This window comes from Xenopus laevis, chromosome 8L, assembly GCF_017654675.1.
Source record: "Xenopus laevis strain J_2021 chromosome 8L, Xenopus_laevis_v10.1, whole genome shotgun sequence".
Lineage (NCBI taxonomy): Eukaryota > Metazoa > Chordata > Amphibia > Anura > Pipidae > Xenopus > Xenopus laevis.
In genome coordinates, this window is record NC_054385.1 from 84,921,446 (window position 1) to 84,948,645 (window position 27,200).

Here is a 27,200-nt window from a genome sequence, read left to right on the forward strand (position 1 = left end):
TAAATCCTTTGGTGCTGCGTTTGATTCTGTTCCTCCATGTATGATCTGGTTCTTTCTCCTGGTTTCTTCTCCCAACTAAATCCTTGGGACTGTGCACTTCTGATTTCCCATGTATGATTCGGCTCATCTGACTATTGTCTCTGCCTTATTATGCTTCCAATGCTGTTAACCTTGGCTGGACAGTCACTGTAAACACAGGGGCTGTAATTTTATGTGCTCTTAGCCCCTCTCTTGTCCAGGTCTGTTTCGATTTGTGCTGCCACACTAAAGAGGTCATTGAAAGTTATAGTTGCACTGTAGTGTTGTTGTGATAAATTCCAATCATTTGCACATCCTGCCTGCTGTTCTATACTAAAATCCAGTCACTGATAAGTGGGGACTGGGATTTAATAAACATTCTGGTCAGTAAGCCTAATACACACAGCATGCAAGCTCATCTAAAGTGCGAGGTTGTTGGTATAATTTACTGTGATTTATTTTTAGTTCCTATTTACAGTCACGTTGTTCACTATTTATTTAGTTCAGTATTTATTCTCCTTAGCTTGTAAAAAAGTATTAGCTTACAAGAATATGGAGTAGAAGCTCTGTGTCAAGAAAGTAGGGTTCACATCCCCTATCTTTGTGACAATCCCTCAGTTGCTAAGAGCAAGTAAGATAAAAGCATCCAGTGTTGAAATATGTAAATAAGGGTAGTGTTAAAAACAGGAAAGAATCTGTAGCATTGCAACATGCATAACAATAGTAGCACCTTTTTTTTTATCCTGGGCATATAAATTCGCTAGGCGCAAATTCATGGCAAATTTCCATGTTTCACCACCAGCGAATAAATTCGCCTAACTGCAGCTAAAATTTGGACACAATAGGCGCGCATATAAAAAATTTTGTGGGCGTCAAAATTTACGTGTGTCAAAATATGTTTGTGAAAATTCTTATTCATCCAGGGCATGGTATATCTATAGGAATTATACAAACAACAGCTAATTTAATGACATCATTGTGGATTATGATACACAGATTATGCTGATTGGAGCAATATTACAGAGGGTATATAGCGAAGCAAGATCTTATGTACAAGTTATTCTGAATTGAGAAAGCCAGTTGGATGACTGCTGGCCTTCAAGAAAAACACAGCAAGTCCAGTTGATTTGACTTATTTCTATAATTGTGTGTCAAAATAATTTTGACGCCCATTGACTTAAATGCGTTTTGCAAATTTTTTAGCCATTTCACGGTACAAATTCGCCCAACTACCAGAATTAGACAGAGCAGGGGGTACAAGTTTAGATAATATGCAGAGTAATTGCAAAAGAACAGTAGTTGAAGGTTGTTCAAGCACTTTATAATTTACCACTTGTTTTGTATTGTCAGAACTCTCTAATGATGCCAAAAATAGCATCAACTCATGAATCATTTTAAACAAGACATAAATCTATATTTAATAATAGTCCAATAATGAGGGATTTTATTGGAAAAAAGTGTCACTTTCACTTTTGGAAATGTCAGGCATTTTAATTCTCAGAACAGAGATCTTTATAAAAGGAATACAAATGCAATCCTAATTTTGCAGATCAGTTTTTAAATTTGAGTTTCCACTGACAAAAATAAAATGAAAAAGGTTACATTGTCCTAAACAGAACATCGCTACAGTATATACAGTAAATTACTGGCTCTTATAAAGAGTTCAAAGAAAGGGAAGGTTTGAGTTAAATTTTATATATAGAATTTCATATATAGACATATCCAAGTCAACATTTAAGAATACACTGTCCATGACCTAGGCACTGCCAACTCAGTTTGTTTTTACAACACAGTACATTCGGTTCACAAATATTCAACCAAACTAAATAAATGTACAGTCCCACAAGACGGGATCAAAAGGACACAGATTTTTTTCATCTCCAGAAAAAAACATAAACCCTTCATAACCTTTTTATTTAATGTAAAGATACTAAGGGGTCCATTTACTGACAATCGAATCTCGATTTTTTTCCATGAATCACCGAAAATTTGTGGTGTTCTAATTTTTATTTTTAGAAAGCTCTAAAAAATTTGAGACATATTAAGTGTAAAAAACATAAAAACCTCTAATACAAAACTTTGCCAGGTAAAAGTTGTCGAGGTCCTATAGAACTTAATGAGAGCTGCACTGATTCTATTGGACGATTTTAAATTCTGGAAATATTGGCCATGTACTAAATACCCTGAAAATTTGGTTATTGGTGTTAAAGTTGGAATCGAATGATTCAAACTAAAAATCGTTCGACTATTTGACCATTCGATAGCCGAAGTACTGTCTCTTTAAAAAAATCTTCGACTACCTACTTCGGCACTTTAAACCTACTGAGCATCAATATTAGCCTATGGGGACCTTCCCCGTAAGCTTTTTAAGCTTTTTTTGATTGAAGGAAAATCGTTCGATCGATGGATTAAAATCCTTCAAATCGTTCGTTTCGAAGGATTTAAATCCTTCAAATCGTTTGATTCTAAGGATTTAATCGTTCGATCGAAGGTTTTAATTGTTCGATCAAAGGATTTAATTGTTCGATGGAACGATTTTCCCTTCGATCATTCGAGCAAACTAAATGCGGTAAATCCTTCGACTTGGATATTCGAAGTTGAAGGATTTTACTTCGATGGTCGAATATCGAGGGTTAATTGACCATCGATATTCGACCCATAGTAAATGTGCCCCTATGTGTACAGTGTGTATGTGTATATAAATATATATATATATATATATCCATGTTCCATATATATATATATATATATATATATATATATATATATATATATATATATATATATATATATATATATATATATATATATATATATATATATATATATATATATATATATATATATATATATATATATATAGTCCATGTGGAGATGACAATGGGATACCACTTGTTTGTTCTATTTAAAATAAATAAAACAATACATACATCTCTATACATCTGGAACCCAAGGTATAAATTAACAGTGACGCAAAGGTGGATGGATAGTAAATGAAAGTTCATTTGTTCATTCACTGAACTGCTGCATATATATTGAAAACAAACTGGCTTTATGTATTTCTTTTTTCCCTCAACTAAAAACAAAATAAAGGAACCATTAAAAAATATTTGCATTTAAATTGAAAATGTGTGTGCATCAACTCTGAGGATGAAAAAAAAAATTACTTGAAATTGAAAACAGTACACAGTATAGCATATCTAAATATATACTTAGCTTTTTTAAAATTAAGTACATTATGTTTCAGTGTTGAGATTAACTATTTCTTGTTCGCCCCTTTTATGAAATACAATGTGCATTACATAGGGGCAAATTCATTAAACTCTGTTAACGTTTTTTGCAAATTATACCAATGTGTACTGTAAGAAAAAACAAGGAAAATGAGTTTGGATTTAAGAATTTATTTTCCACTCTGTAGTGTTTTGTTCCAGCATGGAAAATAATTGTCAAAATCCTTTTTCCCTGAACACAATTTTCATTGAACAGCAAGAATTCTGTCAGGTCATAGTGCCCAGTGTACTACTACTACTGTGTAATGTCTAGCACTACAAAATACAAGGAAGACAAGGCACTAGAATATAAGGTAGAAAGTCACCAGATTAAAACTGTGGTGTGAGATGCACCAGTCCCAGGCCCCCAGTATAGGGAAGTGGAAAACTGTCAGCAACATAAAATAGATGAGCCCCCATAGAGTCTACAAAGGCCACCAATGTTAAAAGTAGAAATGTGTCTTTATTTATTGATACAACATTTCAAAACCATACACATTTTGTGCCTAGGGGCACCTAATAATAGGCTTAATCATCGGCTTATCCTTGGCATGAAAAGGCTTTGAAATGTTGTTAATATAAAGATTCATACAGTTTGATCTGCCCTAAATAGTAAACACACCAGTTGCTCTGCTCCACCTACAATTGCTTCACCATGCCATTCATACTCCTACACTTATTTCTATCTTTTAAACAGTATGTACTATATTCTTAAACTATTCTGTATTTTCTGTCATGTCCCCCTGCCCTTTTAAGTGCATAGAATGGATTATTAAGGCACTGTTCTGTTGTCATTTTATGCTCCCTTGCTCACAATGATTTTTATTACAATACCTATTATATACGGATGACTCCCAAATGAACATAACCACTTCTACCGTCCTCTAAAGTTCAAGGTAATAAATCAAAATATCACATAATTTATTTGTAGATGGCTATAGGTTACATCTTTGTATCATGTACAGTGAATGGGGCTCTTCAGGCATGTGGTGATTTTATATGTCTACCTACTGCATCTTGCAAGCTTCGTTGCCAGATGACGAATAAAAATGAAAAAACAAAACAAAACAGCAACAAAAAAACAACAAAAGGGGGAGTGCAACAATACATGCAAAAATGCTCACATTTTTAAACAAATAGGTTTTGTAGCTGATAAAAATATTTATTAATCAGGTAAAGTGCATCTTGTTTTAAGTAGGGTATGCAGTCCAACCCTACAAAGGAATATTCAGTAAATACATAATAATATACTATAGTAAGTTAGGTTGATATAAAGACATGTCCATCATGTTCAACCTTTTAAGTCTATATATAACCTACCTAACTGATAGTTGAGCCAGAGGAAGACAAAAAAAATCTGAAGTCTCTGCAATTTGCCTCAGAGGGGGAGAAAATTCCTTCCTGGCTCCAAGATGGCAATTGGACCAGTCCCTGGATCAACTTGTACCATGAGCTATCTTTCATAATCCTGTATTCCTTCATCTGCTAAAAATACATCAAACCCCTTTTTAAAGCTACAGTATCTAATTTATCAACCAGTACTACTGACTCAGGAAGAGAATTCCACATCTTCACAGCTCTCACTCTAAAAAAATCCCTTCCGAGTATTTAGATGGGACCCCCTTTATTCTAATCGGAATGGGTGCCCTCTTGTTAGGTAGAAGGACCTACTGGTAAATAAAGCATTAGAGAGGTTATATTATGATCCCATTATATATTGATACATAGTTATCATATCACCCCTTAAGCACCACTTCTCCAGCGTGAGCAACCCCAACTGGGCCAGCCTTTCCTCATAGCTGAGGTTTTTCATACCTTTTACCAGCTTAATTGACTTTTCTGAATCCTCTCTAATTCAATAATGTCTCATTTGAGCACTGGAGAACAATGAGGCTTTACCAACACTCCATACAGTGGAAGAATAACCCACTTCTCCCACAAATCTATGCCCCTTTTAATACAGTTAATACCTTGTTTGCCTTTGAAGCTGCTGACTGGTATTGCTTGTTACAACCAAGTTTATTATCTCCAAGGTCCTTTTCAATTATGGATTTGCCTAGTGCAGTCCCATTAAGGGTATACGTGGCTTTGAAATTTTAACATCCCAGGTCATCTGCAAACACTGATACATTACTTACAGTACTTACTAGTTCATTAATGAACACGTTAAATAAAAGTGGGCCCAATGCAGAGCCCCGAAGGACTCCAATAAGAACCTTACTCTAATAAATCTGCCCCTAAGTGTAGCCCCTTATAGCCAAACCCAAGAGTTATGTGTGGTTGAGAGTCCCATTTTTGTGGCATCCCCCTTTAACATTGACTGACTTATCCTCACTAGTGATGCTGAGCTAGGTAATATAGCCCCTCCTCCGACCCTGATGCTACAGGGCTCTTGTTATGGCTTGAATGAACTTTGTAACCTGCATGCACATAGTCTTACACACTTACACATGATATCATTATCATGTGAATACAATCTAAAATGATTGTTACCCAATTCTAGTATGTATTATGTTTTAGCAAGCACATCATTTGCTAAGGTTACCTCATAAATACAGAGTATTAAATTCTATGAAAAAGTCAAAAGTTTCCTTTTCCTAGGTTTACTAATTCAAAATGTGTCAAACTTATTTTTATTTATTTTTTTGATTATAAAAAAAGACACCCCAGAGATTTGGAGCCATCTGCTAATCAAGAAACAAAGGCCATAAGGCACTCAGCAGCCATTCATGCCTCATTAAGTCTAAAAGTTCATATTACAGGATGCCAAATGAGCCCTTGTCACTATTTACTGTGTAATGATGGTCTTTGTTTTGAGTTTACTAAACAAGAATTAACTTGTAAGAGTTTTTCTCTTTCACTTCGATAATAGTGGCTTCCATTGTTGAAATAACTATACTGCATATATACAATATAAGGGGGTCATTTATCAACGTCAATTTTTATTGCTGTGATTCAACTTTTTTAGTGCAAAAAATATCGATGATTTTGAATAACGGTTTAAAAAAACATGATTCATCATTTTTTATATTTTAGATAAATATTTTAGATAAATTATTTATAGATAAGCAAAAAGTTGTCTTTTTGAATTGAGTTTTTGCAAAGTAGAAAAAAGACCTCATTAAACAAATTTGAATTTAAAATAAGCCTCTAAGTATAAACATATAACAATAAAATGTATCATTTATAACTCATAGAATAGCTTAATACAGGCTGATTCAAAGCAATAAATACATAGTAACATAGTAAGTTAAGTTGAAAAAAGACACACATCCGTCAAGTTCAGCCTTTTTACTACTTTAACCTGCCTGACTGCTAGTTGATCCAGAGGAAGACAAAATGATTCATATAATTAATTTGCAGAAGGAGAAACACAGGTTAAAGGACCATAACAGAAAATAAGTGTTTATTTATATTTAAATATAAAGTTACCCTACACATAAAAATGTGATGCTCAAAAATAAGAAAAACTTTTATTTAACTTAACTTTTAGACAGTACTAGTATTTTAAAGGAGAATTAAACCCTAAAAATGAATTTGGCTAAAAATGTCATATTTTATATACTATACTTATTGCACTAGCCTAAAGTTTCAGCTTTTCAATAGCAGCAATGATACAGGACTTCAAAATTGTCACAGGGAGTCACCATCTTGGGAAGTGTCTGTGACACTCACATGCTCAGTGGGCTCTGAGCAGCTGTTGACAAGCTAAGCTTAGGGGTCATTGCAAATTATCAAGCAGAAAATGAGGTTGATACAAGGCTGATTATTAAATTTGTATGCTAGTTGCACTGGTTTCTTTGCTGCCATTTAGTAATTATCTGTATTAAGTACTAATCAGCCTTATATTGTGACATTTATATTCTATGTGTACTGTATATTGTGAGTTGGTCCCTAAGCTCAGTAAGTGACAGCAGCACAGAGTATGTGCAGTGAATCAGCAGAAAAGAAAATGGGGAGCTACTGGGGCATCTTTGGGGGCATCTTTGGAGACACAGATCTTCCCTACTGTTATTGCCTTGGGCTGGCACAGAAGCCCAAAATATAATATACATTGCTAGCCAACTTCTTTAGTTAAGCTTTAGTTATTTTTTTATATGCATATGACATATATGCAGAGAATAAGTGCTGAAGGATGAACCAGGAAGACAAAGGAACTACATATAACCCTATTTTGGCTTAAAGTCTCAAAACCAACTAGTAGAGTATAGCATGGGCTAGATTGGACCCTATTTTAGCAGGATGGGCCTTCATTAAACGGAAAAGCATGTGAGAGTGTTGCTGAACTGGAGCTGTACAGTTGTAGCAGATATAGACAGAATGGCACCACTGAAGGAATATCAGGTTGTCATGAGGTTGTCAGTACCTCATGTGGTCCAGATTCCCACTAGATGTGGAACAGGGATAACAATAATCTGTTTCAACTGTCAGTACTGCGGCGCTCCCAGTCTATCCTCCTTGATGAGCTTAAAGCTGCTCTTGCTAACTAAGGCTCACTGTCTCTTATAGAGACAGTAGCTATCCTGCACACTTGCTAACCTAATTCACGGGGTTACTGTTCCCCAAATTGTTAGGGCCTCACACTTCTCGGGCCTTGTTGACTCCAGAGTCAGTGGACATCCACCCAGATCAACTGTTGCAAGACAAAGAGGAAGGATCTCCCTCTGCAAAACACTAGGTTACAGTGATGCAGACTATGATCATCAACCTGAGGGCCAATGAACTGGGGTTGTAAATAAGCACAAGTGGTTACATGGGTTTTGACCCAGTAACAAGGAAATGAGACAGTAGTAGGGGAATTAAGCCATATGGGAAATTAAACCTATGGGTCCCTACATACACTAAGAATGTCCTTTCTGATCCCTGATATACCTGCACAGACCCAAGAGTTCTTGGGGTATGGCATAAGCAGAAAACCAATAGCACAGTTACATGAAATGGTCCTCAGCATTTGCTGCATACAGTTAAAATGTACCTATCACATTGAATATAGCTACCTACATTAACTCACTAAATCTGCTTAACAGGTCAGCACCATGTTTTCTATACGAATGGGTATTGTAGCTGTAACAAAAGCCATTCAATGTGTTTAATGCAAGAAATGTTTGTGTCTAGAAGCAATTGAGAAACTACAATGTGTTAAGAGTCTATTTGCATGAGCCATAGATTGCATCAAACCTTATGGTAAATAACAGGAATAGCATGGCTTTAAGCAGAAGAGAAAGCTTAATTTCAGAGTAAATGCTACAGAACAGCTTTGTCTACTGCTGCCTAATAATTATAGCTTTTTTATTTTTATACCACTGTAAATCTGAACATAAAACAGCCACAGAAACTTATCACTGTCAGAGCTGTTAAAGGAAATATTTATATAAATATGTGCATGGTGTTGTGCACGCATTGTAGACCAGAAGACTGATCCCAGCCTTAATTGAATTAGAAGTGAAAATTTGCCTTCTAAGGTTTCAGGCCACTGCAATATCCAACACACTCTTAAGAAAAAGAAATGGGAGGTTAGATATTGGAAATCATATGAAACTGATCTTGTGAAAAGATTGAGGGTTCTTGATGATGATTTTGATGAATGTGTTTCATTTATTTGTCATATGTTTTTATCTCCTCTTCTGCTCCTTTGTCAAATAAAATTCAGGCACCACATCTCTTTTGTCTTTTTTATATCCTTAACATTTCAAAGAGCTGAAGTATGGTACAAATAACTGGAAACCTTCTACTGTAGGTCTTTTCATGTGACAAAATTGCACAATGCAGTGCCATGTTCAGCTAACTTTGTCTTGACTTTTTTAATTTTAAAGAACATATAAATGTTGAGTCCATCAAAATACAAAGCTTTTCTGTGTTATGCATCATACTGCTATAATGTATGTTTAGGGATACATTCAGCTATGTCATCTCAAATTTTGATGCTATCCTAATTGCTATCCTAAACAAACAGAAATAGTTTCTAGAGCTGTTTACTCAGGTATAGTAAAGCATTCTACAGAATTAATTTAGCATTCTAGTTTGCACTAGTGTGGTTATTTTATTGGCAATCAACTGCCTCAGTAGCTTCCCTTCTCCTTTAAATGTCAGTGATATTTGCTTAGATTTAGACTTCCATTCTCGTATAGCATGTTCAAATGTATCATGGCCTCATTAAGATACTATTTATAACTCAGCTACAAGCCAATGAATGATACATGAAAAAATAATATTGTTTAACCATTTACAACTAGACTTACTAAGCAAAAGCATAAAACAGAAGTGAAAAAGGAATGCAGTAACTTGATTTTCAATATAAACCTGTAGCTCTGCTGTTAATTAATTATTTGGTGAATGTATACAAAATAAAGTAGATATACTTCAAGTATTAAATATCAGAGGCTTCATGTTTTCTGACCTACCTTTCTATGGTTTTCAATCTAAGTGAATGTTCTCAATAAATGCAGCTCCAAAGAAGTGCACAGTGTATGTGTATGTGTTGATGAAATACAATGTCATGCTCTGTTGACTGCATGCATCTGAATATGAGGAGACCAATAGAAGGAAAATACAACTTGTTCTCAATTTCACCCCAGACTGGTCAGTGCATATGACAATGCTTCAGACAAGCATTTGTAAACAATTGATCCAAAGCAAAATAGAAATGATCACCAACTTTTAGAAGATATGTCTTTAGGTTGTGTATTGCAGCTGATAAGAGCACAGTTTTAGAAATATGTATTGTTTTCCTTTTAAGAAGTCAGCAATGTTTTTTTTTTGGTGAATGACATGAAATAACAATTGCACACACACACACATCAAAGTCAATGTGTCTTCACTTGTCTCCAAACGATTTGTTGAGGTGCTTGGTCAGTTAAGTATGCAGGTGTTTGGTAAGGACCATTTGCTTACAACCATATGCTTACTTAACCGACATAACCATGCACCAGGGGACATTGTGTCTTAACCCTTTCCTGTCTGGATGAAAGCTCTTTTGGACAGTCTCTATTTATTCATTATCATAATTATTAGCTATATATATATATATATATATATATATATATATATATATATATATATATATATATATATATATATATATATATATAATTAACAAAAATAATTTGTTTTGAAGATTGAACATTTTAGCAGTGTTTCTGTGCATCACAGCTGCCAACAATTCTTTTTTAAAATTAGTAATTTTAATGAGTCATTTTAAGATGCAAATATATTATTATTATTATTATTAATACTACTACTATGTTAATAATCATAATAATTTGTTTTTAAGATGGAACATGTTAGCAGAGTCATTTTAAAATGTAAGGATTTTTTTTTATCTGACTATGAATTGATAATGCGGCTTCTGCATTTTTAGTTAAATATAATTGTCCTGTGCAATAAGAAAATCTACTGTATTTGTTTATGGAATTCTGTTATCTTTGATCAAACTGTTTGTGTACAGAAATTGGTGGGGCTAATTAACTTGGGGTATAACTTCAACAAAATAGATAATTAAAAATACTAAATGAGACTGTCTGGTGGTGACCAAATGCAGTAAATGAATGGGCTCATCAAATTTTCCAGAAATATCTAAACCAAAAAAAAGAACCTTTTTTTTTTTTTTCTTTTTTGCACTTTTGAATAATTAACTGTTGAGATATCCTTACATTCAATTCCTGAATTGAGAATGAGTTGGTTCTGTTTTTAAATCGTTACCCTCATCAAGCTAGCAAACACTTTAGTAGTGGATAATAAAATTCCAGGCACCACTGAGGTTTGATATTTTTTTAAATATCAAACCTTTAGTTTTTATGTAGGAACTATTTGATTAAGGTTTATAATGATTTCACTCATTTACCTGTGAAATCAGTCTAAAAACTCCAGAGACAAAACTAAGGGGGTTATTTAGAGTTTTAGAGGTTGAGTTTAGAGGTTTGTAAGGTTTTTTTTATACCTCGAATGAACTCACAACTCAAATGTTTTATGATTTAATAGAAAACTCGAATGAAAAAACTCAAATCGGTGAATTCACGTCGAAGAACCCAAAAACTTGAGTTTTCGGTGTAAAATACTCAAATTGCTTGTATTAATCAAGTTTTCGAGTGAAACCCACCAAAAAAAACCTGAACATTATGAAGGCTTACAAACATCTTCAAATGGTTGAAAGGATCTCTGTCATTGACTTCTACATGACCTTGACAGGTTTTAGCTGAAGTATTTTCAGATTTGAACTACTATATTTCCAGGTTCAGGTTTAATAAATCTCAAAAAATTCAAGGTTTGTTTTAACCCAAAAATTAGAGTTTTGACTGAAAAATAACCTCTAAAACTCGATTTTTTTGCATGTAAAAATCAACTCGAAAATGTGTTAAGAATCATTAGAATTAATGCAGTCGCACAGCAATGCTCCTAATTAAGCAGGGGAACCCTGGAGCTACTGCCCCCTTCAGAGACAACTGCTTTAATTTCAGTGCATCAGCTGCATTTGCAGCAGTCACAAATTGGCAACCATGATCAGACTGAATCATGGGGGAAATGTTGTATTGTGGGTAAAAAACCCAAATGTTGTGTCCAAAATTGCACTTTGCACACTGCTCTTGTGGGTTGTAAATGACCCCTTATGTATAAATATTTTGCAAAAGTCATGAGACATTACATAGATCCTGTTGTTTGCATATATTATAAAAAGAATGAAGTTACAGTAAACACATTAAAGAAAATACACAATACACTATGCTGGAAGCAGATATAAAATACTTACTCTCAGTGAACCTTATATTAGTGCACATTCTGGCTCTTTAGCAGTGCTACCTCCCATGCTCAGGGATCATCCAGCTTTCCACTCTTTCATTCGCTAATTTGTACTGCTTCCTGTAAACAATTGGCTGCCTTCCTCAAAAAAAAATAGCCAACATTTGACATTTAAATCACTTCATATTGTTAATAGTAAGTTTAACAAACTAGTACTGCTGTTGATAACAAAATTTGCATCTCTCGGCAGCTTTAGCAGTGTCTGCTAAGGCTAATAAAGTACTCTTTGTATAAAAACCATTGACCCATGGGATGTATGCATAGTATTGCATATTTAGAGATTTTTGGTTGATGTTCATATTAAGCATACAGTGCAGATTTGAACCTCTCTGCTTGGCAAGGATATTAACAAGATGGAAAGAGTTCAGAGATGAGCAACTAAACCAATTGAAAATATCAAACTATGAGAAAAGATGAGTTTGTTTTTACTGGAGAAGAGTTGCTTCAAATGGAACAATTTCAACTGATGAAATGCTAATGCTTCTTCACTGTTAGGTGGGTGAGGTTGTGGAATGTGACTGCAGATTCTCTGAATGCCTATGAGAGAGGTTTGGATGTATGTCATTTTGCAAAATATTCTGGTCTATAGTAATCTCCAGGGCTACCGTTTTGCTGGTTTATATTTGCATGAAGTTTGTAAGTGTGTATATTTTTGTATGTGTCTAACGTATGGGATACGTTATTCTGAAACCCTTTATCCAGAAAGCTCCAAATTACGGGTAGGCCACTCCCCATAGATTCCATTAAATCCACCCGCATAGACTCCATGTAAAGGCAAAAATAAAATCCCATTTTTACTTTACTAAAAAAGAAACATCCCAAATATACTTAAATTTAAAAAATCTGTACCATTTTTATGAAAACTCCAAATATACTGTATGCAGTGAAATTCCCACTTGACTTGACTTGCTGTGACTGCTGCAGATACAAATCTCGACACAGTCGGATACAAATCTCTACACAGTCGCCGGCTGCTCTTCAGGGAAGCAAATAGAGCTGCCCAAGTTTTGCACAGCTGGGAAGGTAGATGTGGCGGTTTAAAGTATCCTATCTGTACCATTCAGGGCAAGTAATTAAAACGAAGGGGGAATTTTACTACATCAGGATTCTTATAAAAATGGTACAAAGTTTTAAATTGAAGTATATTGAAGATAGGATGGATTTTATTTATTTTGCCTTTCCATCACCTTTAATCAAATCATTTTTTTAAAAGATGATTTCCTTTTTCTCTGGAATAATAAAACAGTACCTTCTACTTGATCCTAACATAAATATAAAGGTTTTTTTTTTTCTAAAGTCTGAATTTATCTCATAATTTAAATAAAAAAAGTTCAACCAAACTCCCATACCCAATTTTGCCTTATTTATTAATAAAATAACTCGAAAAATCGGATCAGTAAAAACTCTGATAAAATCTTATGAAAAAACAAATCCTGCACTTTTTTGCCCAAAAACCTAATTTATCGGATGATCTGGCTGAACCCAGTGTAGACCACTATATCTTCCAGTAGGGACATCTCCCATTGATTTATACATGACCATGACAGGTCTGAGATGGCGGATTTCAGAATTGGGATTTTTTCAGCATCAGGGTATAATAAATCTCAAAAGATTTTAGTTTTTTCTCGCAAAAAATTTCAGTTTTTTGCCCCAAAAAGCCCAACCTGAAAAATGTAAGGTTTAGTAATTAACCCCATAAATTATGAAGACCTTGGGGCAGATATACTAAGCTCGAGTGAAAAAAAAAATCGAATTTCGAAGTTTTTTTTGGGTACTTCGACCATCGAATGGGTCAAATTCGATCGAAACGAATGGTTCGAACGATTCAAAGTAAAAATCCTTCAAATATTCGATAGTCGAAGTACTGTCTCTTTAAAAAATACTTCGACTACAACATAAATACCTTGAGAAATTTCTATAAAAGAACTGAAATCACAGCATTTGGATGATGTAATAAGCATAGTTCCATGCAGCAATATGCTTCAGAATCAACATGACTCATCTTACACAGCAACATATCTGCAGGCAAATGTCTGTGGAAAAGTTTCTTATTTTATGTTGTATTAATAAATTATGCATGACTCCAGTTTTTGTTTTGTAACAGACATTAAAAAAAGAATATGCTGAAAATTAGAGTACACTGCATAATTACTTCTGCATATTCTGTTAAATATTGCTTGCATATTATACAGTTATGTAAAGTATAGTCTATAGGGCACGGAGAGCATCAGCATTTCAGGACCAGGACTGTGTTGCTATAAAACATTGATGCCTAGCAATGCAAAAAAAAGTTGAACAAATGAATATAGCTTATACTGCTTAACATATTTTCAGGGGCTAATATATACACGTGTCCAGCATGAGCCAAATGAATAAGGCCTGTAATGATTTTTTATCTGACTATTCTGTTAATTAAGAAATAAAAAAATACATATTGCCTATTGCTTTTGTTTATAGTGGATGATTATTTTGTTTAAAATGTTCGGCACCTCCCAGTGATATTGTTGGTACTCTCACTTGCTACTTTGACAAGGCTTTTAATATACAGAAACAGGTAAAGGAAAGTTCACTCTATTTGCAGTATGTTTTCTTCTACTTTAGGCGACTATTACCTATTTCACCCTTTGTAAATATAAGGATTACATATTTTCTGCTTGGCATTTAATATAGATTTTTTGTTGCATTTTCAGCTTTAAAAAAAGGTCGTTTCTGGATTACACCTGATCCCTATCACAAAGATGACAATATTCAGATTGGCCGTGAGGTGAAGATTTCCTGCCAAGTGGAAGCCGTTCCATCTGAAGAACTGACATTTAGCTGGTTTAAAAATGGCAGACCATTGCGGAGTTCTGAAAGAATGGTGATTACACAAACTGACCCTGATGTCTCACCTGGTACCACTAATCTTGATATTATCGACTTAAAATTCACAGACTTTGGGACATACACGTGTGTGGCATCTCTAAAGGGAGGAGGAATTTCTGACATCAGTATTGATGTTAATATATCCAGCAGTACAGGTAAGATTTTATTTTTTTTAGTCAAGTTGTCAGTGGAACTACTTGTAAGACAAACATGGACATTTCCAGTGAAGATCAAAATATAAAAGTCTATGATAACATTTATTTTGATTTTCTCTAAAATCAACTGGTTCTGCAAACTATCACTTTAGTATTATTTTGGTTAAAAGAGGCACAGCATCTTGTAAACCATAACTTGATTTTCATGAAATATTGTATTGCTTGAAGGAGATTTTTCCATTTTTTGAAGTTGTGAAACTGAGATCAATCAGTAACATCAAAGCAAAGAGACACAAACTCCTCCAGGATAGATGCGTTCTTCTCACAGCTACAAAATGTTATTTTTTAATCTTTGTCATTAACTCTGTTAATGTGTATAGGAATATACAATAGACATTAATGATCCTTTTTTGTACTATATATCAAAGTACAATCCACAATAAATCCAGAGGATTGTTTGTTAAATACTATATACTCAAGAGGTGCTTTAATAGCAGTGTTCTTATCAAGTACAATTTACTTTAAAATAAGGGGCAGATTTATCAAGGGTCTAATTTGAAGTAATGGAAGTTGTTTGAACTCCCATAACTACGAAATTCAAATTAATAAAGACCAATCAATATTTATCAAAAAATCTGAGTTTTTTTTTTGTTTCGGGTGAATCGTACAAATGAAAGTAACAGCTCATTTCCAAAAAAACCCTTTGATTTTTCAAAGTTCACCAATGGACTCTTAGAATGGGTTCTAGGAGGTTCCCCATAGGCTAAAACAGCAATTTGGCAGGTTTTGGATAGCGAATGGTCGAAGTCACATTTTTAAAGAGACAGTACATGATAAATTTCGATATTCAATTTTTTTTCAAATTCAAATTGAATTTGGACTACTCCCTAGTCAAAGTACACAAAAATTAGCTCGAAATTCAAAATTTTTAATACAAATTTTCCCTTCGACCTTAATAAATCTGTCCCTAAATTTAGGAATGGCAGCTAATAGCAAAACCGTTCTGTGAAGCAACTATTCAATTTATCAGACATTTCAGACATTTTCTAGAATGTTATGAAGAAATTACCAACAGCACACTAGTGTAGTGAAGGTTAATTTAACCCCAAGACATACAGAAAAAAGGCACCCTTAATTTAGCCTTAGTATAGGGCCCAGGTGGCCAAAAACATTGCCATTTTGTTACATACGTTTACATTTTGTGTATTTATCTCCTTTACTCCTTTTGAATTAGCCACAGGCATGACAGTGTAGTAAATGTCAGGAGCCATTCAATAATCCTCGCTGTAAAACAACACAGGGTCTTCTGTTATTTTCCAAAAAGGAAATGGAAGTATTACAAAAGGAATCCAACATGCAACCATAAAAGGTGGCATTAACTCTTTAGAAGTTAATGAAAGGGGTTTTTTTTCACAAAAACTTCACAGATTTAGACAACACTGCACATTATTTTGATTTAAAATAGTAATCCTTTAATAACTAAATTAACCACTCATGGTAGTGACTAGCTGATTGGCCAAATTACGAAGCAGGTTGACTATACATGGAATGACGCTCATGCTATATGAATTATGTGTGTGATGATATTAATTTGTCCTACAATACACTGAAATGTTTAGAAATTATCCCTAGGCCTTAACATGTAGCATCTTTTTGGCTTGCAGGTTAATCACTGAGACATGGTTATACTATACTAAACACATTATTTGGTTTAGTGTTTATAAAGTCAGCTTGATTAATTACAGTATAAATGTTGCAATGCATACAGTATGTTCACTGTGCTTCTTATAGCTAACACATAGATTTACTAGCATACAACTTCTTGTTATTAGCTTTTTTTTTAGGATTTGTATGAGATGCAAACTTTTTTTTTGAATACTTGTTGCTTAATATATATGTGTGTGTATGTGCTTATAATTAGATATCAGGTCTCAACAAGTCAGCAATAATTGTCAGAATGATTTTCTGCTATTAATGTCACTATAACTATGTACAGTATTACTGGGGACATACTGATCTCCATGACATCAGCCTAAATTATATGCTTATACTGTATGTATTTAAATAATTATATAACTATATGGCATCTTGTGGTTATAATATACAGTCAGCCACACACAGGTTCCATTTCACTGGGGACTTATATTATATTTCATATTAAGTTAATACTATATTTAGGGGCAAATAAATCATAGATCGAGTTGTGTTTTCAGGATTAAAAAAAATTAAGATTTTTTGAAATGTATTATCCCCGAAACTGCAAATAGCTGGAATCTGAAAATACACGACCTGTCGAGGTCATGTCAAAGTCAATGGCAGAGGTCCCTTGAACCCTTTAAAGATGTTTGTAGCATTTATGACGTTCAAGCTTTTTGCGGTGGTTTTTGCTTGAAAAACTCAATTTGAGCAATTCAAAGGGTTTTTTTGCTGATGAGTCAAACAATTAGAGTATTTTAATTTTTACCCCCGATTGCACTGATTCGAGTTTTTTACATTACATTTTTTTCATAAATAAGCAAACATTCAAGTTGTGAGTTTATTTTTTTTTTTAAAACTTGTTTTTATTAAAGATTCATACATAAGGTATACATTCAGAACTAGTTGTGAGTTTATTTGATGTGTAAATATCCTCACCAACTCGACCTTTAATAAATAACTCTCTCACTCTTGTTTTGAATTGAAAATTTCTTTTACTGGCATGCACATTCAGTCTCTAACTATCCTTCATGTGTAAACACTCCTAACCAACCTTTAAAAAGAGCATTTATGAGCAGTGTTGTTACTTATAGGCAAATGCTGCTGTGTAAATTTGTCCCATTTTGCTTCCAGCAAAATCCACAAAACGGGCAAAAAATTCATGCAACAACGGCAACATTTGATGCACATTAAATTTTTGCGTCGGAACTGTCGCCGGCGTCAAAAAAAATTACACCGGAGAATTTTTGCAGACGAAAGCGTAAATTCACCATGAATTCGTGCTTGGCAAATAAATTCGCCCATCACTACTATTCATCCTTTGCCAAAACTTAAATATTCTTAAGAAGATCTACACATTCTAAGATTTCAATATTTTGCAGTTATTGCTTTGGCACATGCAAATGTCGATTGCAACAAAAATTTTGAAAACATTTTGAAGCAAAAGCATCAATGTCAGAGACAAATATCTATCATTTTTGGCAATTTATAATAAAAAAAAGTTAATTCTGTGCTTTAACATCAGTCCTGTACTTGTGTACTTGTGATGTTCCAACTCTGCAGTAGTATGGGAAAAGAGACAAATAAACCTATTATTGTAAAAGAAATTGATTCTGTACCCATCACTAAAAGCCCATTTTATCTCAAGGCAATTTATTCACATGAAAGAAAGATAAATAACAGATTTCTGTAAAAAAATAATAATCTGTCTTGATAGTTATTTTATTCCCTTTTGGAGTGATGTCTTTGCAATCTGTCACTGAGAGTCATTTTTTGAAAAGCCACTTTCTTTTAAAGAATAGCAAAATGTTTATGTCATAAATGTAATAAAAACTTGTTACATTTGGGCCACTGATATTTGTAAAAATGTATATTCCTGCCTAAAATATATATATACCCAAAGTAATATGTGCTCTAAAAAATGACTGATAAAAAGTTACCGTTTCTAAAAAAAAAAAAAAATTTTTTGTGTAAAATGTATTATTTGAAGTTATTTTTGGCTTTGCCTTTCTGTAGCCTACAGTTAATTTAGTATAGGTATGTGTATAAATATTTTTACAAATGTAAGTGAATCAATAGGTATGCAGCTGAATGTGTATATATATATATGCTGGGAGTCATTTGGAAGGGTTGATCTTGATGTCTGTTGTCCATTAGTGATGAGCTAAGAAAAAATGCCTCTAGACTTCAATGTATCATAAAAAAAAGAAGTTGTATGACTTGGGAAATGTTTCAGCGACACAACGCCCATTGACTCGTTTCACAAATTTACGCTGTTTTGCAAATTTTAAGAGAGACAAATGGGACAGATTTGCCCATTGCTATTGTCTGTTTTCAATCCAAACTAACTATGTAACTTGAAATGAGTCAGTATTTAGCAAAACGAGAAAGGAAGCTGTCAGGCTTCATATATAAATATGATTATCTGTATAAATATATGTAAATATATATAACAGATTCCATACCATCCATTATAATCCTAGTAAAATTTAAGCAGCAGTATTTTAACCTTTCTTTGTATGGTGCTCTTACAATGTTGGTTGCTTCAGCCTTGCTTGCAGCAGAGATTTTGCAGGACAGTTTCCCTGGATAATACTTCTGTAGTTTAAGATCTGATGGGACTTATTTGTGATTCCCATGACACTTCACAGAGATGGGTGACATAGCACTTGCCTTTCAAACATGTGAAACATGAATCAAGGACATTCAACATTTAAAAAAACATCCTATAGAGAATTTGACCAGTCACACTATGTTTTATGTTCCATAAGTAATCCGGTTTGTCATACCCATATAGCCAACTTGAGAAATGGAGTGCTTATTATACTGTCCTATACTATACTGTGAATGAAAAAACAACAACAAGGGAGTTATTTATCAAAGTCTGAATTTATCTCAATATTTTCTGAAAAAAAAACAAATCCGCACGGGTTTTTTGAGCTTATTTATTAATACACTTTCCCGAAAATTTTGTTTGTGGGAAAAAAATCTGATTTCAAATTATATTAAGCTTGTTTGATGGTAAATAAAAACTTTTTGAGCTTTTTTATCAAAATGCAGGAATAAAAGAGACTTCTTATAGCTGTCATAAATGTAATTAAAGATTAATTGTAATCAGTTAAACAGTTCAGACTCACCCCTACTTCCTTTGTTTGGTATCACAGATGGACTGCAGAGAATTCGACTTGCCTGCATTTTGTGCAGAGCTCCTCAAACTGCAGTTATCCAAGACAAAAAAGAAGTACCTCTTGAAGTAAATTAAAACCACTGCCTATTAGTACATTAAAAAGCACAGGTGGCTGCTGTGAAATGGCCATCTATGTCTAATAAAAGACACTAAGGGGTAGATTTATCAAGGGTCGAATTGAAAATGTACGATTTTTAGTAAATGTCAATGTTTTTTTTTTTTTAGAATTTTGAGTTTATGGGATTTTATTCTTTAGTTCTCATAGACTCCCGTAAACTCTAAATTCAACCCTTGATAAATATGCCCCTAAATTTGCCCATGAGCAGTAACCAATAGCAACCAATCAGCATGTAGAATTTACCAGTCACCTGTTTAAAAGCAAATGTCTTATTTGTTGCTATGGGTACTTTTCCTGGGCAAACTTAGGGCCTTTTATTACATATGTGGGATAATGTTCTATTTTCACATAATCGTTTTAGCTTGAACAGATTAATTGCTATAACTGAGATATATGTAAAAAAAAAATATAGACCAAGCTAAATGCAATATAAACCCACCTATAAATGTAAACTATTACCAGTTTATCTTGCCTACTTTCTCACCATGTATTCTCAGAGTAATTTTTGCTTTGGATTTTCTTTTAATTTTCTCGTCTTCTACATCTATTGTTGTACTAGGCTCCCATGTGGATGTGTTCTAATTAATCAGTTCAGTTATTGTTCAAGAACCACTGGTGCCCAATTATTGTGCATTGTATAGAGTTACACAACAGCCTGCCTCCACACCGTTGCAAGGGCTACCCCCACTTCCATACTTATGAGTATTTATAGTGATTTTTTTTAAATTCTATTGATGCTCTACAAGTACTTTGAATGTTGCAAGTGTAAACACACAATTCTTAATACATTCTGCAATACAAGGATGTTATTAAGTTAGTTTGCTCCTTTTCTTTTTCTTTTATTTACTTTGTGTGAGGCATATTTTTGTGCAATAGATCATTTTTATTTCATGTGTGCTGAGAGTTTATCCATCATGAGATCTAAAATGTGCAGTACCCAGGGAGTTGCTGTGCCTTCACATTTGATGTATGATTCATGTGCACTCTGGTACCATTGCAGTCAGTATTTACTCTTACTAATTTTCAAGTAAGGCAAAACAAGTGATACTGAAGTTAAGGAAGAAGAATGGAAAACAATTCAGTCCTAATTATTACAAAAAATTGTACTTCACATTAAAAAAAAGTATTGAAATGTAATAAAACATCTGCACGTGTGTTTCCTGATATAATATACTTTTCAAAGAGCACGCATCACAGGAATATGCATTATACTGTATACAGGTATGGGACCTGTTATCCAGAATGCTCGGGACCTGGGGTTTTCCGGATAATGGATCTTTCCGTAATGTGGGTCTTCATGCCTTATTTCTACTAGAAATTCATTTAAACATTAAATAAACCCAATAGGCTGGTTTTGCTTACATAAGGATTAATTATATCTTAGTTGGTATCAAGTACAAGCTACTGTTTTATTATTACAGAGAAAAAGGAAATCATTTTTAAAAAAATTTATTATTTGGATAAAATGGAGTCTATGAGAGCCATTCTGTAATTTGGAGCTTTCTGGATATTGGGTTCCGGATAAGGGATCATATATATATATATATATATATATATATATATATATATATATATATATATAAAACAAGGGAAAGTTGTGCTCACCACTAATTTTTAAAACCATTAGGCGGGGTGCAATGAGGCTGTGACCACAAAATACAAATAGTCAAATACAAGAGTCCTCTGCACTCAACCCATTATCAATATATTTAAGACAGCGACATTTTGTGCATACTGCTACTGAAAAATGCCTTACCCTTTAAACAAAACAGGGATTGTTTGTCCATATATTGCAATATATTTAAGCTGGCCAACTACGTCAAAGTCATCCCATATCTGGGCAGTCCTACGCTCAATTTTCATCTGATTCATTAAGAATTCTATTGCTTCATTATACATGTTACAAAGGGACTAAGTTTTACCTGCAACTTACTTGCTGCTTTCAAAGTAAAACTCCCAAACTTGGCTGCCCTTTTTATTAGACACCAGTGGGATCACCTGACTATAGCTGGGAAGGGTGGGAGCTACAACATGGAGCTGGTCACTGCTCCTGTAGAACTATAACAAACAAGGGAAAGTTGTGCTCACCACTAATTTTTAAAACCATTAGGCGGGGGTGCAATGAGGCTGTGACCACAAAATACATATAGTCAAACACAAGAGTCCTCTGCACTCAACCCATTATCAATATATTTAAGACAGAGACAGAGACATTTTGTGCATACTGCTACTGAAATATATATATATATATATGTATGTATATATATACATGGGAGGGATAGATCATTTAATCATCTGTCCTATGTGATGGCACTTAATCTGTCAAACAGATGAAGGAGCCCTTTGATATGTTTTGTCATATGTGAGTCACATCTGGTAATAAATGAGTATTGTAAATGACTCAAAATTGATCACATTTTAAGAAGGTGGTCATTTTGCAATGTCATCCATTATCATTTGTTGAACTTTTAAAAAGTAAAATGAATGATTGGAAAAATATACCAGAAAAGGATGAGAAGACAATGATTCAATCAGACTTGATAAAACATATGGTAAAGGTTAAAGCAGTGAAGCAAAAGAAACAGGATTTTGCATTTGTGAAATATAAAAATAATCTTTATTTCACAATTGCTAAAATGAGACAAAAATAACCGTGTATACATATAATTCTGTTTATAGAGTTCATTATGTTAAGATTATACACTGCTAATTAAAGTACCAAATTGTTCTGTTGCATCATTTATAATGGATGTAAAAATTATACCAAGGTGATGTGTCTCAGTAGGAACCTATAATCAATTTTCACCCACAAGTGATAGTAATGCTCACTTGAACTAAGGTTATCAGTAAATCATATCCTTTTCTTCAACCATAATAAGTAGTACAATAAGTAGTGGCTGGCATAAATCACTATGCTATACTTAAGACAAACATACAGTGTTAAACCCAGGGCTTTATTTTTTATGTTGACATCAGTCCATCTTTGCAATAATATCTTTCATTAAAGGAAAACTATACCCCCCAAACAATGTAGGTCTCTATTCAAAAATACTGAGTAAAACAGCTCATGTGTAAAACCCTGCTTCATGTAAATGAACCATTATCATAATAATATACTTTTATAGTAGTATGTGCCATTGGGCAATCATAATTAGAAAATTGCCATTTTAAAAAATAAGGGCCGCCCCCTGAGATCGTAAGATTCACTGTGCACACATACAAACCACATGTAAGGTCACATGAGCCAATTAACAGACAGAGTTCTGCCTTTTGCTTCCTCACTTCTTCCTGTTACAGTTAGTGTTGTAGTATTTCTGGTCAGGTGATCTCTGAGGCAGCACAGATACAGTCACGAAATGGTGGTTCAAGGCAAGAGATGTAAAAGGGCAATATTCATGTAAATATATATTCCAGTTTGGTAAGATTCTTTAATATGTCATTCAATTTGATATAAACTATCTGTTGCTTAAGTATTCATTTTGGGGGTATAGTTTTCCTTTAACTGCTGATGCAAATGTAAAGGTGACACTCGAATGAGCAAATGTTATTTCTCTGTCGCTCTGTTACAGTGCAACACTACTTATAAAGAAGTTATGCATTTTTGATACACTTTCCCCAACAGGCATTTTATGCACATTTTGCATGCTCTATTTGGCTGTTATTCTATTAAAGGATCAGTAGTCACAGAATGAAAACAGGGCTCTAAAATAAAGCACATCAAATTTCAATCTGAAATATGTTTCATATGAATTTTGTGCAGTTCAGTGGTTGCCATTGCCAATTTGTAAAACATTCTCATTGCAAAACAAATTTCTACATCTACACATTAGGTGACATTTTGAATTGTCTTTTGTTTACAATAAATGAATAAAAGCTGTAACAAATAAATACAGGTATGGGACCTGCTATACAAATAATTAATTAGGATCTCCATACTTTGGGGTCGATTCACTAAAGGTTTATATTCCTTAAGGCACAGTTTTGTGCGTTATTTAAGAAACGATTCATCAAAGTATTCTCACATGCGCTAATAGATATATCGCAAGTGTTAATTCTACATTTCTGCACAGCAGTATTCTAATTGCGTTGCGATACTTATAGAATAGAATTAATCCTTACGCATTATTCACTAACATCTTTTAAGCAATAAAAGCATAAAATAGTGTGAAAATTTCTGTGAAATTTAACACCTCCTAGGAGTAGGCGTTACATCAGACAGTTACATCAGATGGATTAATTGAGGAAGACATAGTGAGGAGTTGTAGGGCAGCAATAGACCTTTATAAGGAACTGGAGCCTTACCTACAGCCACTAACATATTTTCATGATACCTTGGGCAGGTCCAGAATGCACTGCGTTCTGTGTCATGGAATTATATTGTTTCCCAGGGAAAGGAATGACTAGAATACTGTAAAAAGAGACTTCTACTCTGCCAGTAGTATCCCAAATGTCTTAGGTGCTATAGATTGCACTAATAATGTGTGAAAATATCAAATGCCTTAAAAAATATTGCACAAAATAACACACTAAATAACGCATGCTATAAAATACCACAAAAAATAACACACAAATAACGCATGCTGTAAGATACCGCACATAATTCAGCTAAAATGAACGTAAAAATATCACTTCTTCAGTTAGACAAGTAAACTTATAGTGAATCAATCGTTAATTCTGAATATAAGAAGTGATAACATTTTTACGCCATGCTATAAATAACACTCACTTTATCGACCTTTAGTGAATCTGCTCCTTTGTCTACAAAAAAAAATGTAAACACTAAATAAACCCGATAGGATTGTTTTGCCTCCAATAAAGTTTAATTATATCTTAGTTCGTACAAGGTACTATTTTATTATTACAAAGAAAAAGGAAAAGTTTTAAATTCTTTTAATTATTTGATTAAAATGCAGTCTGTGTGAGATGAACTTCTGTAGTGCTAAAGGCACAATTAAGTTTAGAAATTGCAAGGAAACAAACGTCCACACACTATGACTTATAACATACAAACAATTTTACTAAACAAAATGTTGACCGACAAAAAAAATACACACCACAATACTAAGGGGCAGATTCACTAAGGGTCGAATTTCGAAGTAAAACATACTTCGAAATTCGACCCTCGAATTGAAATCCTTCGACTTCGAATATCGAAGTCGAAGGATTTAGCGCTAAACGTTCGTTCGAACGATTCGAAGGATTTTAATCCAACGATCGAAGGAAAATCCTTCGATCAAAAAAAGGTTAGCAAACCTATGGGGACCTTCCCCATAGGCTAACATTGACTTCGGTAGGTTTTACCTGCCGAAGTAGGGAGTCAAAGTTTTTTTTAAAGGGAAAGTACTTCGACTATCGAATGGTCGAATAGTCGAACGATTTTTCGTTCGATTCGTTCGATTTCGTTCGTATTCGAACGAATTTAACCAATTCGATGGTCGAAGTACCCAAAAAATACTTCGAAATTCGAAGTATTTTTCATTTGAATCCTTCACTCGAGCTTAGTGAATGGGCCCCTAAATGTACTTAAAAGAATAAAGTGAACGTGAATGAAACAGTTTTAACAGTTTTCTCGTCCGCGAGATGGGATATTTAAGGCTAGTGCCTGCTCTGACTTCTGGAGGTTCAGTTTGTAGCCTGAATGGTTGCCATATTGGGATAGAAGTTTATGAAGATTTGGTAGAGATACCATGGGATTGGTGATAGATAAAAGGATAAAAGATAAAAGGACATTGTCCGCAAACAGAGATATCCGAATTTCATTATTTCCCAATTTGGGTCCTGTGATGTCTTTATGCTCTCTGATGGCTTTAGCTAATGGCATATTGGAGAGGGGAAAGTGGGCAGCCCTGTTTGGTCCCATTTGAGATATTAATGTGCCTGCTAAAAGCTCCTGGGAGTTTGAGGGTAGCTGTAGGGGTGGAATATAGTGCTTTTATGGCTGTTATAAAAGGGCCTTCAAACCCCATTTGTTGCAGCAAGTTCAACATGAAGCGCCAATCTAAGCGGTCAAACACTTAGTGTCTAAACTGAGTATGACCACTGCAGTTTGAGTTTTATTTATCAGATCTATGGTATTAATGGCTTTTCAGTTGTTATCTCCAGCTTGTCTGCCATAGACGAATCCCACCTGATCAGGGTTGATGAGGCATTATAAAGGCTAACCTGTTGGCTAATATTTTTGTGAATAGCTTAAAGGAAAACTATACCCCCAAAACAATGTAGGTCTCTATAAAAAGATATTGCATAAAGCAGCTCATATGTAAAACCCTGCTTCATGTAAACTAACCATTTTAATAATAATATACTTTTCTAGTAGTATGTGCCATTGGGTAATCATAAATAGAAAATTGCCATTTTAAAAAATAAGGGCCGCCCAGTGGGATCGTACGATTCACTGTGCACACAAACATACCTAACAAACTATACATCTTAGGTCACACAAGCCAAGTAACAGAAAGAGATATGTCTTTTACTTCAACACTTCTTCCTGTTACATTTAGGGGCAGATTTATCAAAGGTCGAATTTCGAAGTTTAGAATTCTTCGAAATTCGACCATCGAATTGAAATCCCTCGACTTCGAATATCGAATGATCTAATAGAAATCGTTAGATCGAACGATTAAATAGTTTAAATCGAACTATTTTTAGTGATCGATCGAAGGATTTTCTATTCAACCAAAAAAAACTTGCTGTGGAAGGTCCCCATAGGCTAACATTGCACTTCGGTAGCTTTAATTTGGCGAAGTATGAAGTTGACGTTTTTTTTAAAGAGATAGTACTTTGATTATCGAATGGTCGAATAGTCATATGATTTTAATTTGAATCTAAGTCGAATGGTCGAATATAGCCTATTCGATGGTCGAAGTACCCAAAAATTTACTTTGAAATTCGAACTTTTTGACATTCTAACCATTCACTCGAGCATAGTAAATCTGCCCCTTAGAGTTGTAGTATTTCTGGTCAGGTGATCACTGAGGCAGCACACAGGAGGTTCAAGGTAAGAGATGTAAAAGGGCAATATTTACTTAAATATATATTACAGTTTGATAAGATTCTTTAATATGTCACGTAATATGATATAAACTATCATGCGCAGGCGT

General features: G+C 33.9%; 1 protein-coding gene across 2 annotated transcripts in view; it reads left to right on the plus strand.

The window, feature by feature from the left end:
- Positions 1-27,200, plus strand: part of LOC108698967 (MAM domain-containing glycosylphosphatidylinositol anchor protein 2) — a 345,565-nt gene that overhangs the window by 244,152 nt on the left and 74,213 nt on the right. For both annotated transcript variants that reach the window (XM_041573045.1, XM_041573044.1), the window contains exon 7: positions 14,771-15,100. In XM_041573045.1, coding sequence (XP_041428979.1) covers positions 14,771-15,100 — 330 coding nt within the window. The remainder of the gene's footprint in view (positions 1-14,770; positions 15,101-27,200) is intronic.